Source organism: Neoarius graeffei, chromosome 10, assembly GCF_027579695.1.
Source record: "Neoarius graeffei isolate fNeoGra1 chromosome 10, fNeoGra1.pri, whole genome shotgun sequence".
Taxonomy (NCBI): Eukaryota; Metazoa; Chordata; class Actinopteri; order Siluriformes; family Ariidae; genus Neoarius; species Neoarius graeffei.
This window is the reverse complement of record NC_083578.1, coordinates 2,171,699-2,186,953: the sequence shown is the minus strand read 5'-3', so window position 1 is coordinate 2,186,953 and position 15,255 is coordinate 2,171,699. Positions and strand designations below refer to the sequence as shown.

Below are 15,255 nucleotides of genomic sequence, written 5' to 3'. Positions count from 1 at the left end.
CTTTGCCACAGTCCATTTTAAATGAGCCTTGGCCCAGAGAAGACGTCTGCGCTTCTGGATCATGTTTAGATACGGCTTCTTCTTTGAACTATAGAGTTTTAGCTGGCAACGGCGGATGGCACGGTGAATTGTGTTCACAGATAATGTTCTCTGGAAATATTCCTGAGCCCATTTTGTGATTTCCAATACAGAAGCATGCCTGTATGTGATGCAGTGCCGTCTAAGGGCCCGAAGATCACGGGCACCCGGTATGGTTTTCCAGCCTTGACCCTTACGCACAGAGATTCTTCCAGATTCTCTGAATCTTTTGATGATATTATGCACTGTAGATGATGATACAGTTAGGTCCATAAATATTTCGACAGAGGCAACATTTTTCTAATTTTGGTTCTGTACATTACCACAATGAATTTTGAATAAAACAATTCAGATGCAGTTGAAGTTCAGACTTTCAGCTTTAATTCAGTGGGTTGAACAAAATGATTGCATAAAAATGTGAGGAACTAAAGCATTTTTTAAACACAATCCCTTCATTTCAGGGGCTCAAAAGTAATTGGACAAATTAAATAATTGTAAATAAAATGTTCATTTCTAATACTTGGTTGAAAACCCTTTGTTGGCAATGACTGCCTGAAGTCTTGAACTCATGGACATCACCAGACGCTGTGTTTCCTCCTTTTTAATGCTCTGCCAGGCCTTTACTGCAGCGGTTTTCAGTTGCTGTTTGTTTGTGGGCCTTTCTGTCTGAAGTTTAGTCTTTAACAAGTGAAATGCATGCTCAATTGGGTTGAGATCAGGTGACTGACTTGGCCATTCAAGAATATTCCACTTCTTTGCTTTAATAAACTCCTGGGTTGCTTTGGCTTTATGTTTTGGGTCATTGTCCATCTGTATTATGAAACACCGACCAATCAGTTTAGCTGGATTTGAGCACACAGTATGTCTCTGAATACCTCAGAATTCATCCGGCTGCTTCTGTCCTGTGTCACATCATCAATAAACACTAGTGACCCAGTGCCACTGGCAGCCATGCATGCCCAAGCCATCACACTGCCTCCGCCGTGTTTTACAGATGATGTGGTATGCTTTGGATCATGAGCTGTACCACGCCTTCGCCATACTTTTTTCTTTCCATCATTCTGGTGGAGGTTGATCTTGGTTTCATCTGTCCAAAGAATGTTCTTCCAGAACTGTGCTGGCTTTTTTAGATGTTTTTTAGCAAAGTCCAATCTAGCCTTTTTATTCTTGAGGCTTATGAGTGGCTTGCACCGTGCAGTGAACCCTCTGTATTTACTTTCATGCAGTCTTCTCTTTATGGTAGATTTGGATATTGATACGCTGACCTCCTGGAGAGTGTTGTTCACTTGGTTGGCTGTTGTGAAGGGGTTTCTCTTCACCATGGAAATTATTCTGCGATCATCCACTACTTTTGTCTTCTGTGAGCGTCCAGGTCTTTTTGCATTGATGAGTTCACCAGTGCTTTCTTTCTTTCTCAGGATGTACCAAACTGTAGATTTTGCCACTCCTAATATTGTAGCAATTTCTCAGATGGGTTTTTTCTGTTTTCGCAGCTTAAGGATGGCTTGTTTCACCTGCATAGAGAGCTGCTTTGACCGCATGTTTTCTTCACAGCAAAATCTTCCAAATGCAAGCACCACACCTCAAATCAACTCCAGGCCTTTTATCTGCTTAATTGAGAATGACATAATGAAGGAATTTCCCACACCTGCCCATGAAATAGCCTTTGAGTCAATTGTCCAATTACTTTTGGTCCCTTTAAAAACAGGGTGGCACATGTTAAGGAGATTAAACTCCTAAACCCTTCATCCAATTTTAATGTGGATACCCTCAAATGAAAGCTGAAAGTCTGGACTTTATGTCCATGTCCATTATATAACTATAACTTGAATATGTTTCAGTAAACAGGTAAAAAAACAAAATTTGTGTCAATGTCCAAATATATATGGACTAACCATATGTTCAAACTCTTTGCAATTTTACACTGTCGAACTCCTTTCTGATATTGCTCCACTATTTGTCGGCGCAGAATTAGGGGGATTGGTGATCCTCTTCCCATCTTTACTTCTGAGAGCCGCTGCCACTCCAAGATGCTCTTTTTATACCCAGTCATGTTAATGACCTATTGCCAATTGACCTAATGAGTTGCAATTTGGTCCTCCAGCTGTTCCTTTTTTGTACCTTTAACTTTTCCAGCCTTTTATTGCCCCTGTCCCAACTTTTTTGAGATGTGTTGCTGTCATTAAATTTCAAATGAGCCAATATTTGGCATGAAATTTCAAAATGTCTCACTTTCGACATTTGATATGTTGTCTATGTTCTATTGTGAATACAATATCAGTTTTTGAGATTTGTAAATTATTGCATTCTGTTTTTATTTACAATTTGTACTTTGTCCCAACTTTTTTGGAAGCGGGGTACAAGTTCACCCAAAAACTAATCTTTCCAATGTATTTAAAGAACACCAGAGCTTTATTTCAGCTAAATATCAACAGAAACACCAAAACACCAAACTCTCTAAACTCCAACTCATCGAGTGCACTTCAGACTCCACTCTCTCATGACACACACTGAATGATGTACAGTATGTATTATATATTGCTTATTTATTCTAATAATATAATAAATGTTACTTTTTCTTAAAATAACCAGAGTTTTATTTTTATAGAGAATAAATCAACGTAGTTTGAGTGCACATTCAGACGTGAGCTGTATCTGACCAGACATGTGCTGATATTCCAGTTTTCACATCAGGGGAATTTTTAACCTGTCTTCACACTTTCATGTTCACACTTGTCCTGGAATTATGGAATTGTTTACCGAGAACGACACACAGTACACTTTTTTGTCCTTTATGGCGTTGACTTTGTCTCAGAAGTTTTCTTTAAAAAAAAAAAAACTGGATCACAGGGGAATCAGGATTAATAATACTTTGCATTCTGCTCTATACTATAACTAGTGATGTGTCATTTGTGAATGAGTCAACTCTTTGATTTGGATCTTTTAAGTGAATACTGAGACTCGACTCTTTTAATCTTTCATCTGTTACTCATTTATTTATTCATTTCTTTTTAATCAGTACTTAAAATGTTTCCATAGAAACCATTTTTCACCACCTGAGCGACTGAATCGTTTTGAATCATGAGTCGTGTGCATGAAGTAATGTTTCAAAATGCACATTTTGAGTTGCTTAGTGATTTAGATTAAATTATTTAAATGTAATTTATAAAGCTCAATACAAAGTAAGTTTTTTACTTTTTATTTCTTTAAACCATTTCAGTCATAGTTACGGACAGAAGAGCAATCACTGTGTTCGATTTAGAATCAATTTCACTGAGTCGAATTAGGGGTTAAAAAGAATCGACTCTTATTGGTGAGCCGAATCAAATGAACTGACTCATTGAAAAGAGTCGGAATTCTCATCGATAGTGAATGAATGTTGATTTTAAAAAACGGCTTTATTGTGTGGATATAAAACTCAAGCGGTGAGAGAGAGAGAGAGAGAGAGAGAGAGAGAGAGAGAAAGAAAGAATCGCCTCAGTGCTAATTAGACACCGATAATAAGTATGTGGTACTGGAGCCCCCTCTAGTGGTCATTAGAGCAAACTACACACTGTAATTGGACTCGGTGTTGTAATAACCTCCTCACTGACCTCCCCTCAGAGTTCTCACCTACATCACGTGACACCGCTGTGGGCTCGCAGGTGAAGGTGGAGAGGTGCATGCATGTTCATTTCATTCTTCTTCGTATACTGTTCCTACTTATTCAGGTGACATTGGGCATACCTAACAACCCGTGTTTTCTTTCCCTTTCCCCCCAAAATCTGTCCCTCTGAGTTACATGGAGTCAACAGGAAATCTTTTGGTGGAGAGGGTGGAGACCTCGACTGGCTCTCGTAGCCTGCAGGGAATCGGCCATCAGACATTCTGTCGCATGTCCCAGACCCAGTGAAATGTAACTGAATTGTCTTGGCCAGCCCTAAGGGTCCCATCTGCATCCCATCATTGCTGAGGAGTGTGCTCCCATCACCCAATCAAGCATCCAGCCAGAGCAGGTCATGATATATTTTTTACCATATTAACATGCCATTGTTGTGTGTTATGCCTGATGTCAAGACTCTCGTCTCTGCGAGCCTACCACACAGATTTAATACTTGTGTCATTTTTAGGGCATACCTAACAACGTGTGTTTTCTTTCTCTCTCCCCTCCCCCCAAATCTGTCCCTCTGAGTTACATGTCAGTCCTGGGATCGAGATGCTGAACCTCTTCTGCTCCTCGGACCTGCCTGATCCATCCTGGTGCCCTGTGTCTGGTTGGAGTCTCATCGCATCGCTCCTGTGGAGGACAGCCCCATGAGGACAGTTGAAAGTCACACCTGGAGGACGCTCTGGACTCTTACAGTAATGCTTTTACGGCTGAGGACTACAGTTGACTTGCTAACTTTAGGACTGCAGTTGTCATGAACAGTTTTACACTCAAGTTTCCATCAATGAAGAGTTTATAACATCAACGAAACTGTCCTCATGTTAAAACTATTAATGTTATAGTCATGCTGTCTGTTGTTGCCCAAATGAGGATGGGTTCCCTTTTGAGTCTGGTTCCTCTCGAGGTTTCTTCCTCATGTCGTCTGAGGGAGTTTTTCCTTGCCACCGTCGCCACAGGCTTCATCATTGGGGATAGATTAGGGATAAAATTAGCTCATGTTTAACGTCATTCATATTCTGTAAAGCTGCTTTGCGACAATTTTTATTGTTAAAAGCGCGATACAAATAAACTTGACTTCTCCAACTGCACCGTGTCCCACAAACACAACTCCGGTTCCAGTGGACACACCCTGCAGCTGGAGAGGCCACGCTGTGCAGACCACACTGTGTCTTATGTAAACAATTACTGGCCAAAACAATTAATAAATAAATCAAAACAATTTGTACAGCCAATAACTTCCAATCTGTTTAAACAACCCTTAATTAATCAGATAATTAAAAATCATGATTTTTTTTTTTTAATTGGGGGGGTCATTACTTAATTAGTTAAATTTACTTACAAGTTGTAATATTTGGCTAAAATATGTCATAGCTTATGTCTTGGTCTTATAATTAATGATTGAACTACATTAAGTTGTTAATCAAATAATCAGTATAGTAACTGATTAAAGTCTAATTGTGTTTATATTTATGATTTAATTAGGGTTATAATGTACAGTGCAAAAGAACAAAATTTCCTTCTGCTTTGTTCATTTCAAACAAACTGGAAATACAATCTTAATCTGGCTGAATAAATGTGATCAATACTGCTGATTAAATGTCTGATGATGGAGCAGCACTTCCATGTTTCATGAGTTACACATTGACTTTTTTCTTTGTTATTCATAAATAACATTACTGTGAGGGATAATGGTGAATCTGGCAACCCTGAGCTCGCTGTTGTTGACAGTTGTTTTAACTTTTAATATAAATTGTTTATTTTTATTATAAACAGTTTTTAATTAGAGTTAAACACACTATGAAGAGAAGAGCTGAGAAACCTATTAATATATTCCTCACAGACATTTTTATTAAATATATATAGATTAAAAAAAAAAGAAAAAAAAAGTTATAAAGTTCTGTACAAAAGTGCCTGTGTGCGCGTGCGTGCGTGTACGCGCGTGAGAAACACAGCTCATAGAGCAGATGAGTTCTGCGTGTTCAGCTGTTCACTTAGATGTTTCATCTGAGCTTTGTGCACCAGCTCATGGATCCTGAATTTAACCTCTGACCTCTCACCCTCAGGTAACCTCTTCATGATGATGGACATGGACTTGAGGAAAGGTTCGAGGTCGTCCTGATCGTCCGTTGTGGGCGTGGTTAGCTTGAGCGCGCCACCCCCGTTCTGGTTCCTCCTGGAGTCGCAGCAGGTGGAGCACGTTCCCCTGCACGTCTCACTCCTGTCCGCTGCTCCGTCCTCATTGTCCTCGCCGTCTCGCTCCATGTGTCTCTGCAGCACAGCGCACACGTCATCCTGCGCCCTCATTCGGCTCCGGGACGAGCTCAAGCTCCGGAGACAGGAGGTGACGTAGACGGAGAAACCGTCCCAGCGCTCGTCCTTCTTCTCCTCCATGGTGCTGCACACGATCCTTCTCAGACTTGTTGAATCGGACTCTTCATCCTCGTCATCCTCATCACACTGTCGCTTGGAGACACTTTTGGGGAACATCTGCGGGCTCAGTTTGTCAGAGCAGAGCTTCTTGGTTCCGCAGGAACGCGCCGAGTCCGAGTCGTCATCCTGGAACGCCCGTTTGGAGAGCTGCTTGGAGAATTTGGACGCATCCAGATTCATCTCCAGCTTGTTCAGGCTGTCCGCCTCGATCTCCACGTCCACCTGGGCGGGGCTCGAATCCTCACAGCTGTTTTCAACCACCGTCACCTGGGCAACAAATGAATTAATTAATCATAACGTAACAGTAACTTCTGTGGGAGGAGCTTGTGGTAATCAATGCAACTGATTGGTCTGACTGTACTTCCTGTTTTGGACTTTTATGCTGGCACATTTGAGGGAGGAGCTCATCACTGATTGGTTGGATTTCACTCCCAACTCCAAAGTCATACTTCTGTAGGAGGAGTCAAACAAGAATTACACAATTTCCTGCTTTTGAGTCATCACTTTTGGAGGAGGAGCCTGTGGCACTCATGACCTCTCACTGGCCTGATTTTACTTCATGATTTGTAGTTGTACTTTTGTGGGAGGAGCTTGTGATACTCAGTGACTGGTCTGGTTTTCTTTCTCCAGATTTGGGATTTTTTTGTGGGAGGAGCTTGTGGTCATTTAGCTCATCAACCACTGCTGAAGTGTTTCTAATAACGTGACACTAGTGATCATATGACGTTGCGATAAATTAGATATTGTGACATCATAACCACGACACAATTTCCTAAATATCATCATCATCATCATCATCATCATCATAGTCAGGTGTCAGTGTTTTTATAACCATTTCATTACTTGTTGCAAAAAAAGTATTTTTGTCCCGATTGTTTCATTTCCCCTCTTTTTTTATTTTAAATCTCCAGCCTGTCGTGGCACAGCCTCAGTGTAATCCTGTATCATGATACACATCATGTCACTGAAGACATACTGAAGTACCATGATGTGTTCGTATCGTCACCTCGTAGTCGAGGTCGGTGCAGTAGATGCTCCTGCGCTTGATGTGAGGGTCGAGGAATTTGAGGCGCTGAACGATCCACTGCTGTCTCGGGGTGAAGCGTCCGTCAGGTCCGTACATCATCTTAGTGTACCTGCTGTACTGAGTCCTGAGAGAGTCCCATTTCTTGCGCAGCTCCTTCTCTGAGGAAAAACAAAAATTTAATTAAAAGATAAATAAATTTATTGAAGTTAGAGTTAATGAAGTGGAATGAAGGCAAGCTGGTGCCACTGTAGTTTGTTAATACATCAGTAGAGCTCAGCGATATGACAAAAATATCAAATCGCAAAACACTTAGACACTTTTATAATAGGTTATATACACACCACACACCCGTCTCTACAGTTTACACAGAATGGTGAAAAAAAAAATGCTGATCCGAGTGAGCGACAGTTCCGTGGGTGAACTCAAACACCTTGTTGATAAGACACTCTTCTCCTCTTGTAGCTCATCCACCTCAAGGTTTGATGTTCTGAGATGCTTTTCTGCTCACCACAGCTGTAAACAGTGATTATTTGAGTTACTGTATGCTTCCTGTCAGCTCAAAGCGGTCTGCTCTGATCTCTCTCTTTTCAACAAGGTGCTGAAGCAGGTCCTGCGATCCTCTGCTCACAGGATGATGGGGGTTTTCGCACCGTTCTGTGTAAACTCGAGAGACTTGTGTGAGAAAACTCCAGGAGATCAGCAGGTTCTGAAATACTCAAACCAGTCCATGTGTACGGAGATGACACTTTTACTTCGCTCTGGGGTTTGATGTGAACGTTAAACTCTTGACGTGGATCTGAATGCGCCGTGCTGCTGACATGTGATTGGCTAAATAAATGTAAACGTGGACAGTAAGCGTATGGGTTCGATACCCAATGATCAGCAATACAGGAGGGTTTGTTTTTTCTTTGAAAATTTTTGTTTATTTCAACAACATCTACAAAAATAAGTTATGAACAAGCAATTAGATTTTTGGCGTTTATTTTTTTCCTATAAATAAGTTAAGGTTTCAGTCACGGTTTGTAAATGATAAATATTATATATTTAATTTTAAATATACATCTTTATATCGGCGATATCTCTTCAGAGTGTATCGTGAGATGATTGATCACGATACGGATCCCATACCGTGACGTCACTTCCCCCCCCCCCGACCCTCCGCCATGTTGTGAGTGAAGGCGGTGTGAAGCGCGCAGAGAGCGCGTGCGTGTGCGCGGTGAGGCGCTCGCGCTCACCGCTGATCTGGAAGTGCTTGGCGAGCTCGAGCCACGCGTTCATCTTCGCCGTCTTGTTGGTGAAGTTCATCTCCGTGTTGTCGAATAACTCCGGCTTCCCCTCGATCATGGCCACGAACTCCTCCTCTTTATCATTAGTCCACGGAGACGCCATTTTCTCTCACACCCCCGCTCTGACTGACCATCTCACACGAGCGGTACCGCCAAAAGCGCCATAAAATCCCCTCAACCGGAAGCGCGAGCCCTCGGAGCCGATTAGCTTCCGGTCTGTACGGCTGAATCCAAAACACAGCCTGACTTCCTTCTGAAAGTGCACTGCGTAGGAAGCGGAAGTGAGGCCTCGACACCCTACCTAGTGCACTAGTTTATCAAATACACAGCATTTAGGACGCGGCCTTTCTGAAGCCCCTTAAATGGGACTTTTCTGCCATCTGCTGAGTGGAAACCTTTACTTTCCTTTTTTTATTTTATTAGTGTGCTTGCTCAAGCATACAGCAGCCGAAGGCTGATTATTGTTCTTCTTAAGTTTACTTATTCCGACACGTTTTTTGGATCCACTACTCCTCCTAGGGCGTTCGAGATATGCCCCTTTTCCACCAGAGCAGTTCCAGGGCTGGTTCGGGGCCAGTGCTTAGTTTGGAACCGGGTTTTCTGTTTCCACTGACAAAGAACTGGTTCTGGGCCAGAAAAACCGGTTCCAGGCTAGCACCAACTCTCTGCTGGGCCAGAGGAAAGAACTGCTTACGTCAGCGGGGGGGCGGAGTTGTTAAGACCAACAACAATAGCAAGACCGCGAAAGATCGCCGTTTTGAATGAAGCACCGTAAAGCCAGAAGCAGCAGCTGTTCAAACGCGAAGTCATCCATTATTATTGCTGCTTCTGATGCCCCTTTTCCACCAAAGCAGTTCCAGGGCTGGTTCGGGGCCAGTGCTTAGTTTGGAACCGGGTTTTCTGTTTCCACTGGCAAAGAACTGGCTCTGGGGCCAGAAAAACCGGTTCCAGGCTAGCACCAACTCTCTGCTGGGCCAGAGGAAAGAACCGCTTACGTCAGCGGGGGGGCGGAGTTGTTAAGACCAACAACAATAACAAGACCGCGAAAGATCGCCATTTTTAAGCGACGAGAAGCAGCAGCTGTACAAACGCGAAGTCATCCATTATTATTGTTGTTGCTGCTGCTGCTTCTTCCGTGTTGTTTTTGCTTCGATATTCGTGCCAAGGTTTATGTAAACGTAGTGACGTAACTGACGTATACAGCGACGTAATGACGTGGCTTCCCTTGGCACCGCGAGCTATGGAAAAGCAAACTGGTTCTCAGCTGGTTCGCAAGTTGAACGAGTTGTGAACCAGCACCAGCACTGGAACTGATTTGGTGGAAAAGGGGTATGAGACGTCTGGCCCGAAGTGGTGTAGTGTGCTTGTATACAGCTTTTGGATCAACGCGCTCGTTCTCTTGTTCTTGTCATTTTTCTTTTGTTTATTTCCCATAGAGAATGAATAGGGCTCATGAATCAAATCGTCCTACTCGGACACGCTCCATCGCAGATGCACCAAACCTCATGTGATACTTCAGGCCAACTCCCCCGACACATACATGCAATCGGTTCTGACCCGCACTCATTTTTCCTTTCTTTTTGCTCATCCCTTTTTCCTCCATAGGCTTGCATTGATTTTTGGCCCCATTGAAAATGAATGGTGTTTCAGGAGAAAAACTTTCACTCGCCATCAATTTTTTTAACCAAGTGACCAAACTTCAAGAAACTTCACTTGATGCCTCAGGCCAAGTCCCCGCACAGATCCATCCCCTCATCTGAGACCTGCACTCGTCTTTTCCTTGGTTTTCACGCATCTCTTTTTCCTCCATAGGCTTCCATTGATTTTTGGCCCCATTCAAATGAATGGAGTTTTGCTCAGTAACACTTCACCACACATCCACCAAACTTCATACGGCACCTCAGGCCAAACCACCATCACACACATGATATCGGTTCTGACCCGCACTCGCCTTTCTCTCGCCTTTCATCTGTCCAGTTTTTCTCCATTTTGCCGCTAATCAGTGGAAGCTCGACTGAGTCGTTCCTCCCTTCCCCCATAGGTGATGATGCGTTTGGCAAGGATCTGCTCATCTGAGACTTTGACAGCAAATCAACTTCAACTCGATGGCCACTTTATTAGGAATACTTACACGCACACACGATAGCAATTCACGTGTTACCATTCACGTGTTACCATGCTAGCTGTTAGCATGTTACCCATTACGATATCATGCCTGCTGTTAGTCGCGAGTTGTTAGCATGTTCACCATTAGCATGTTATCATGAGAGCTGTTAACATGTTAGGATTAGCATGGTAGCACACAGAGTTCGCATGTTTGCTGTTAGCGAGTTTGCCTGAGCATGCTATCATGCTAACTGTTAGCATGTTAGCTGTTACCATGTCACCCTCAGCGTGTTAGCATGCTAAAAGTTAACATATTATCCATTAGCATGTTAGCCTGTTAGCTGTTAGCATGATAGCTGTCAGCATATTAGCCTTAAAGTGTTAGAATTTTAACAAATAGCATGTTAATCATTAGCATGTTAGAATGCTAGCTGTTAGCATGTTATCTATTAGCATGTTAGCATTAGCATGTCAACATGCTAGCTTTTAGCATGTTAGTATGCTGTTACCATGTTACTATGCTAACTGTTAGCATGCTAGTTGTTAGCATGTTGGCATGATAGCTGTTCTGCTACAGCTCAGCAAGCACACTGCATTTTCTCTGCGGAAATGCAGTCTAGTTTTAATTATTGAACAAGAAATAACTGATTTACATACAAACACTTTCATACTGACAGGAGACCAAATACATCACAATCTCAGTCCAAATAGCAATAAATGTAAATAAATCACTACATAAACAAATTAAACAAAAAATATCACTGAGGGAAAACAAAAAAATAAACAACTACTGTAGGCTGCAGGTCACAAAGTCCAGGGGCTTGTGGGACAGATCTCATTATAATGTGGGAGTAACAGCCTAGAGTTTGGTGTTTATATTTCAATCAATCAGTTAGTTAGTTCATCTCATCTCATTATCTGTAGCTGCTTTATCCTGTCCTACAGGGTCGCAGGCGAGCTGGAGCCTATCCCAGCTGACTACGGGCGAAAGGCGGGGTTCACCCTGGACAAGTCGCCAGGTCATCACAGGGCTGACACATATGCCGCTTTTCCACTACAAACGCGGCTGAGTCGGGCTGAGCCGTGCCGTGCTGAGTCGGGCTGAGCGGGGCTGCTGGAGTTGCATTTCGACTACAACCGCACTGAACCGTGCTGGCTGGAAGTGGGTGGACACATTGGGCGGAGTTAGCGAAAGTGGGTGGACGTCAGGTGATGTCGTTAAGCAGCGCAAACAGTGACATCAATGAGCTTTTAAGCGGTAGTCTCACGACCCGAATAGTAAACAATAAACATGGAGGACATGGAGTCGTTAGTGTTGCTGGTCTTGGTGCTGTGGCTTGTTGTCACCGACAACGCCAACAGATACTGGCAAGAGCGTATAGATGAGGCGAGGCGCATAAGGCTTCAGAAATTCTCGTAATTCGTAATTATTCTCCTTCCGGGTTTGCGGTGTTTACAGATCCCAGCACGCTCGCGGGGCGTGTGTGGGCATGTGAGGACACTCCTCCTCACCAATCAGTGCACAGGGGAGTGTCTGCTCACGCCCCCAGCCTCACTCGGCACGGCTTGGCTCGCTTCAGCCCCACTCCAAAACGGTGCGAGTTTTAGGGGCTGAGCAGGGCTGAAGCGAGCTGAGTCGTGCTGGTTTTTGGTAATCGAAACGCGAGCCGTGTCGGGCTGAAGTGAGCTGAAAAAGGGTAGTGGAAAAGGGCCATTAGACACAGACAACCATTCACACCTACGCTCAATTTAGAGTCACCAGTTAACCTAACCTGCATGTCTTTGGACTGTGGGGGAAACCGGAGCACCCGGAGGAAACCCACGCGGAAAGGTTCTCGCCGGCCACGGGGCTCGAACCCGGACCTTCTTGCTGTGAGGTGACAGTGCTAACCACTACACCATCGTGCCACCTCCAGTTAGTTAGTTAAACCTCAGTTTGTGGATGAAATACTTGGCATTAATTTTTTTTTAATTGACCACAAACTCAACCCTTTTGTTGTCTATTACACAGCTGTGTGGAGATATGAAGTTTATCTTCGAGTGGTGAGTGTATATATCATGAGTGAAAATATGTTTCAACACGAGAAGTTAATGAAAAGAACTTTAATTTTGAACCAGTTCACCATTTTGACAAAGTGAAAGAAAGAAAGAAAGAAAGAAAGAAAGAAAGCACAACCTTATTTATCACACAGTTGTGAAATTCCTCTCTGCATTTAACCCATCTGAAGCAGTGAACACACACATGCACACACACTTGAGCAATGAGCACACACACACACCCAGAGCAGTGGGCAGCCATGCTAACAGCGCCCGGGGAGCAGTCGGGAGTTAAGGGCCTCGCTCAAGGGCACCTCAGCCCAAGGCCGTCCCATATTAACCTAACCTAAGTGCATCTGGTCAGCGGGAAAACACTGGGAGTGACATCACTGGAGTGAAATATCGGGAATTATTATACATACGGACCACTTTTTCCATGGAATAAAAAAGTGTTCTATTCCCTTCTAGTGGGTTTACTGATGGCATGCAATACTGTTATCGTATCACTTATCCTCCATCTATTACGCCAGTCTACCCAATGGAGAATGAGCATGAGATATTGTTATAATATTGCATGTTGTCAAGACAACACGACATCACACATCAGAGCTCATGCGAAGATCCAATGACAAAACTTTTCTGCTGCACATGCGCACATCATTTCTTTGTCGGCTGGGAAAGCGAGTAGACGAGGCTGATCCAGTGCTAGGTTTTAAGCACTAAATAAATAAACTGGAAACTGAAAACACGTTGAACACCCAAAAAGCTACCAAAACTTCATTAGATATTCTTCACGCATATTTACAAGAGAAAAACATACCAATGGACATCAAACAACTGGAAAAGAGACACCTCGGAGACATAAAACTTCCGCGCTGGCAAGCGACTGTGACAATTTGTAAACAAACATGGCCGCAAGGTTTCCTTCAGTAAATACAGAAGATTTTGAGTGAATTTTGGCTGCCAGGTCACTCCAGTGTGTGTAGCTGTCGATGTTGATTTTAAAAGTAACTTGGTAAATTACACAGGGAAAATAATAATAATATTCGGTTTGACTGCAATAGCATTGGCCTTCACTAACACTTCACCAGCTGGAAGGTAACTGGACTGCTGCAGCACCGAGTCACGGGTATGCTCGCGCTGGCCTTTGAGAATGCTGATATGAAGAGAGTGTGTATCTATAATAATAATATTGGCTGGTTTTTTCGTGCTCTATCAGATATATTTCATTCAGCTACTCGTCTTCAACTTGTTCAGAATCATGCTCACTGAATGGACTATATCTGATATAGCATGAAAAAAAACAGCCAATATTATTTAAATATGTCCCTCAGATCTGTGATGTATTTCGTATGAAAATTGTGTTTTTCAACACAAGAAGATAAACTTCATATCTTCAAGCCAACATGTGATTTTCTTTTTATGATATCGACACATTCACAAACAAAAAGTCCCCAAATTTATCAAAACAACTCACTCATCGATTTCCTCACAAGTGACAGATAGAGATTTATGTCCCAGTTTTGGTTCTCCATGTCCCGGATGGAGCTCGGATGAAAAATACCAGTGGCATATTTCCCACTAAAACACTCGATTCTCTTCCCTGTAGGTTCATGAGCTCTAACCTGCTGCTTCAGACTTCTAGGATTTGCTCCGATTAAAGAATTACAGTATATTCCTTCTATAGGAAAGAAAAACTCTATACATTTAATAAAGCAAAGAGAACAACATGAGGATGTCGTCATACACAGAGACAGCAATATAAATGATATAAACACATCAATGCCAAGGTAGGATACGAATACAGATTAACTTACAAAAAGAAAGAAATCAGTCATATATACACATTTTAAAAATAAATAAATAAAACCTGAAGCTGATAATAATTTTTTTTCCTAAAAAAAAATGCAAGATTTTATACCAAAACATCAAATTTACAAAAGACTTAACAGTTTTCTTACAGCATGAGGAATTTAATGTTTGCTTATTTTTTTTTTTTTTTTGGAAAGACAAAAAGTGAACAAAATTGAGGAGCAAAATAAGAAACTGTGAAATAGAGATAACAAAGATACAACAGAATAAAATAAAATATGTTTATTTCAGCTCAAGTAAGAGAGAGAGAGAGAAATTGTCTATTCTGTTTATTATTAGTTCTCTTATCTCAGACACACTGCAGGAGTAATTTTTAAAAATCAATTTAAAAATCTTTTTAAAAATTTTTATTCCAAATATATTCTTTTGATCATCCTGTATAAAAACATCAGCTGATCCCTAAAACACAGCACAGCAATTAAACTTAATTGTAATTACCACCTTTATTATTATTTAATTCATAAATAAACATACAATAATTAATAAGTTGTTGTGTTCTATCTGTTTGTTTATTTATTTATTTATTTATTATTTATTTATTTATACTCATACTGAGTCAGAGTCATCAGTCAGAATGAGTACAATTTGAAGGAAAAAATTAGTCATTATTTTGATATAAAAATGTAAATATAATTAATATTCAGTATATTTGTGTCTTTTGGGCGTCATGGTGGTGCAGTGGTTATTACTGTTGCCTCTCAGCAGGAAGGTTCTGGGTTCTAACCTATTACTGAACTGGGGTCTTTCTGTGTGAAATTTGCGTGTTCTGTCCT

General features: G+C 42.0%; 1 protein-coding gene across 2 annotated transcripts; it reads right to left on the bottom strand.

The window, feature by feature from the left end:
- Positions 1-5,546: 5,546 nt before the first annotated feature.
- Positions 5,547-8,711, bottom strand: LOC132892739 (uncharacterized). 2 transcript variants are annotated; one of them, XM_060931090.1, is made up of 3 exons: positions 8,417-8,711; positions 7,161-7,339; positions 5,547-6,421 (listed from the first exon to the last, which is right to left on the bottom strand). In XM_060931090.1, the coding sequence occupies exons 1-3, from the start codon at positions 8,568-8,570 to the stop codon at positions 5,678-5,680; spliced, it is 1,077 nt and encodes a 358-aa protein (XP_060787073.1). In that variant the 5' UTR covers positions 8,571-8,711; the 3' UTR covers positions 5,547-5,677. The 2 variants fall into 2 exon arrangements, with proteins under 2 accessions (XP_060787073.1, XP_060787074.1); XM_060931091.1 differs by having other exon boundaries at positions 7,161-7,334; positions 8,417-8,499.
- Positions 8,712-15,255: the final 6,544 nt, after the last annotated feature.

Coding starts and splice junctions, on each gene's coding strand:
- LOC132892739 (XM_060931090.1), bottom strand. CDS start 8,570: ATGGCGTCTCCGTGGACTAATGATAAAGAGGAGGAGTTCGTGGCCATG. Junction 7,340..8,416: donor CAAGCACTTCCAGATCAGCG/GTGAGCGCGAGC, acceptor GTTTTTCCTCAG/AGAAGGAGCTGCGCAAGAAA. Junction 6,422..7,160: donor GCACCGACCTCGACTACGAG/GTGACGATACGA, acceptor TTTGTTGCCCAG/GTGACGGTGGTTGAAAACAG.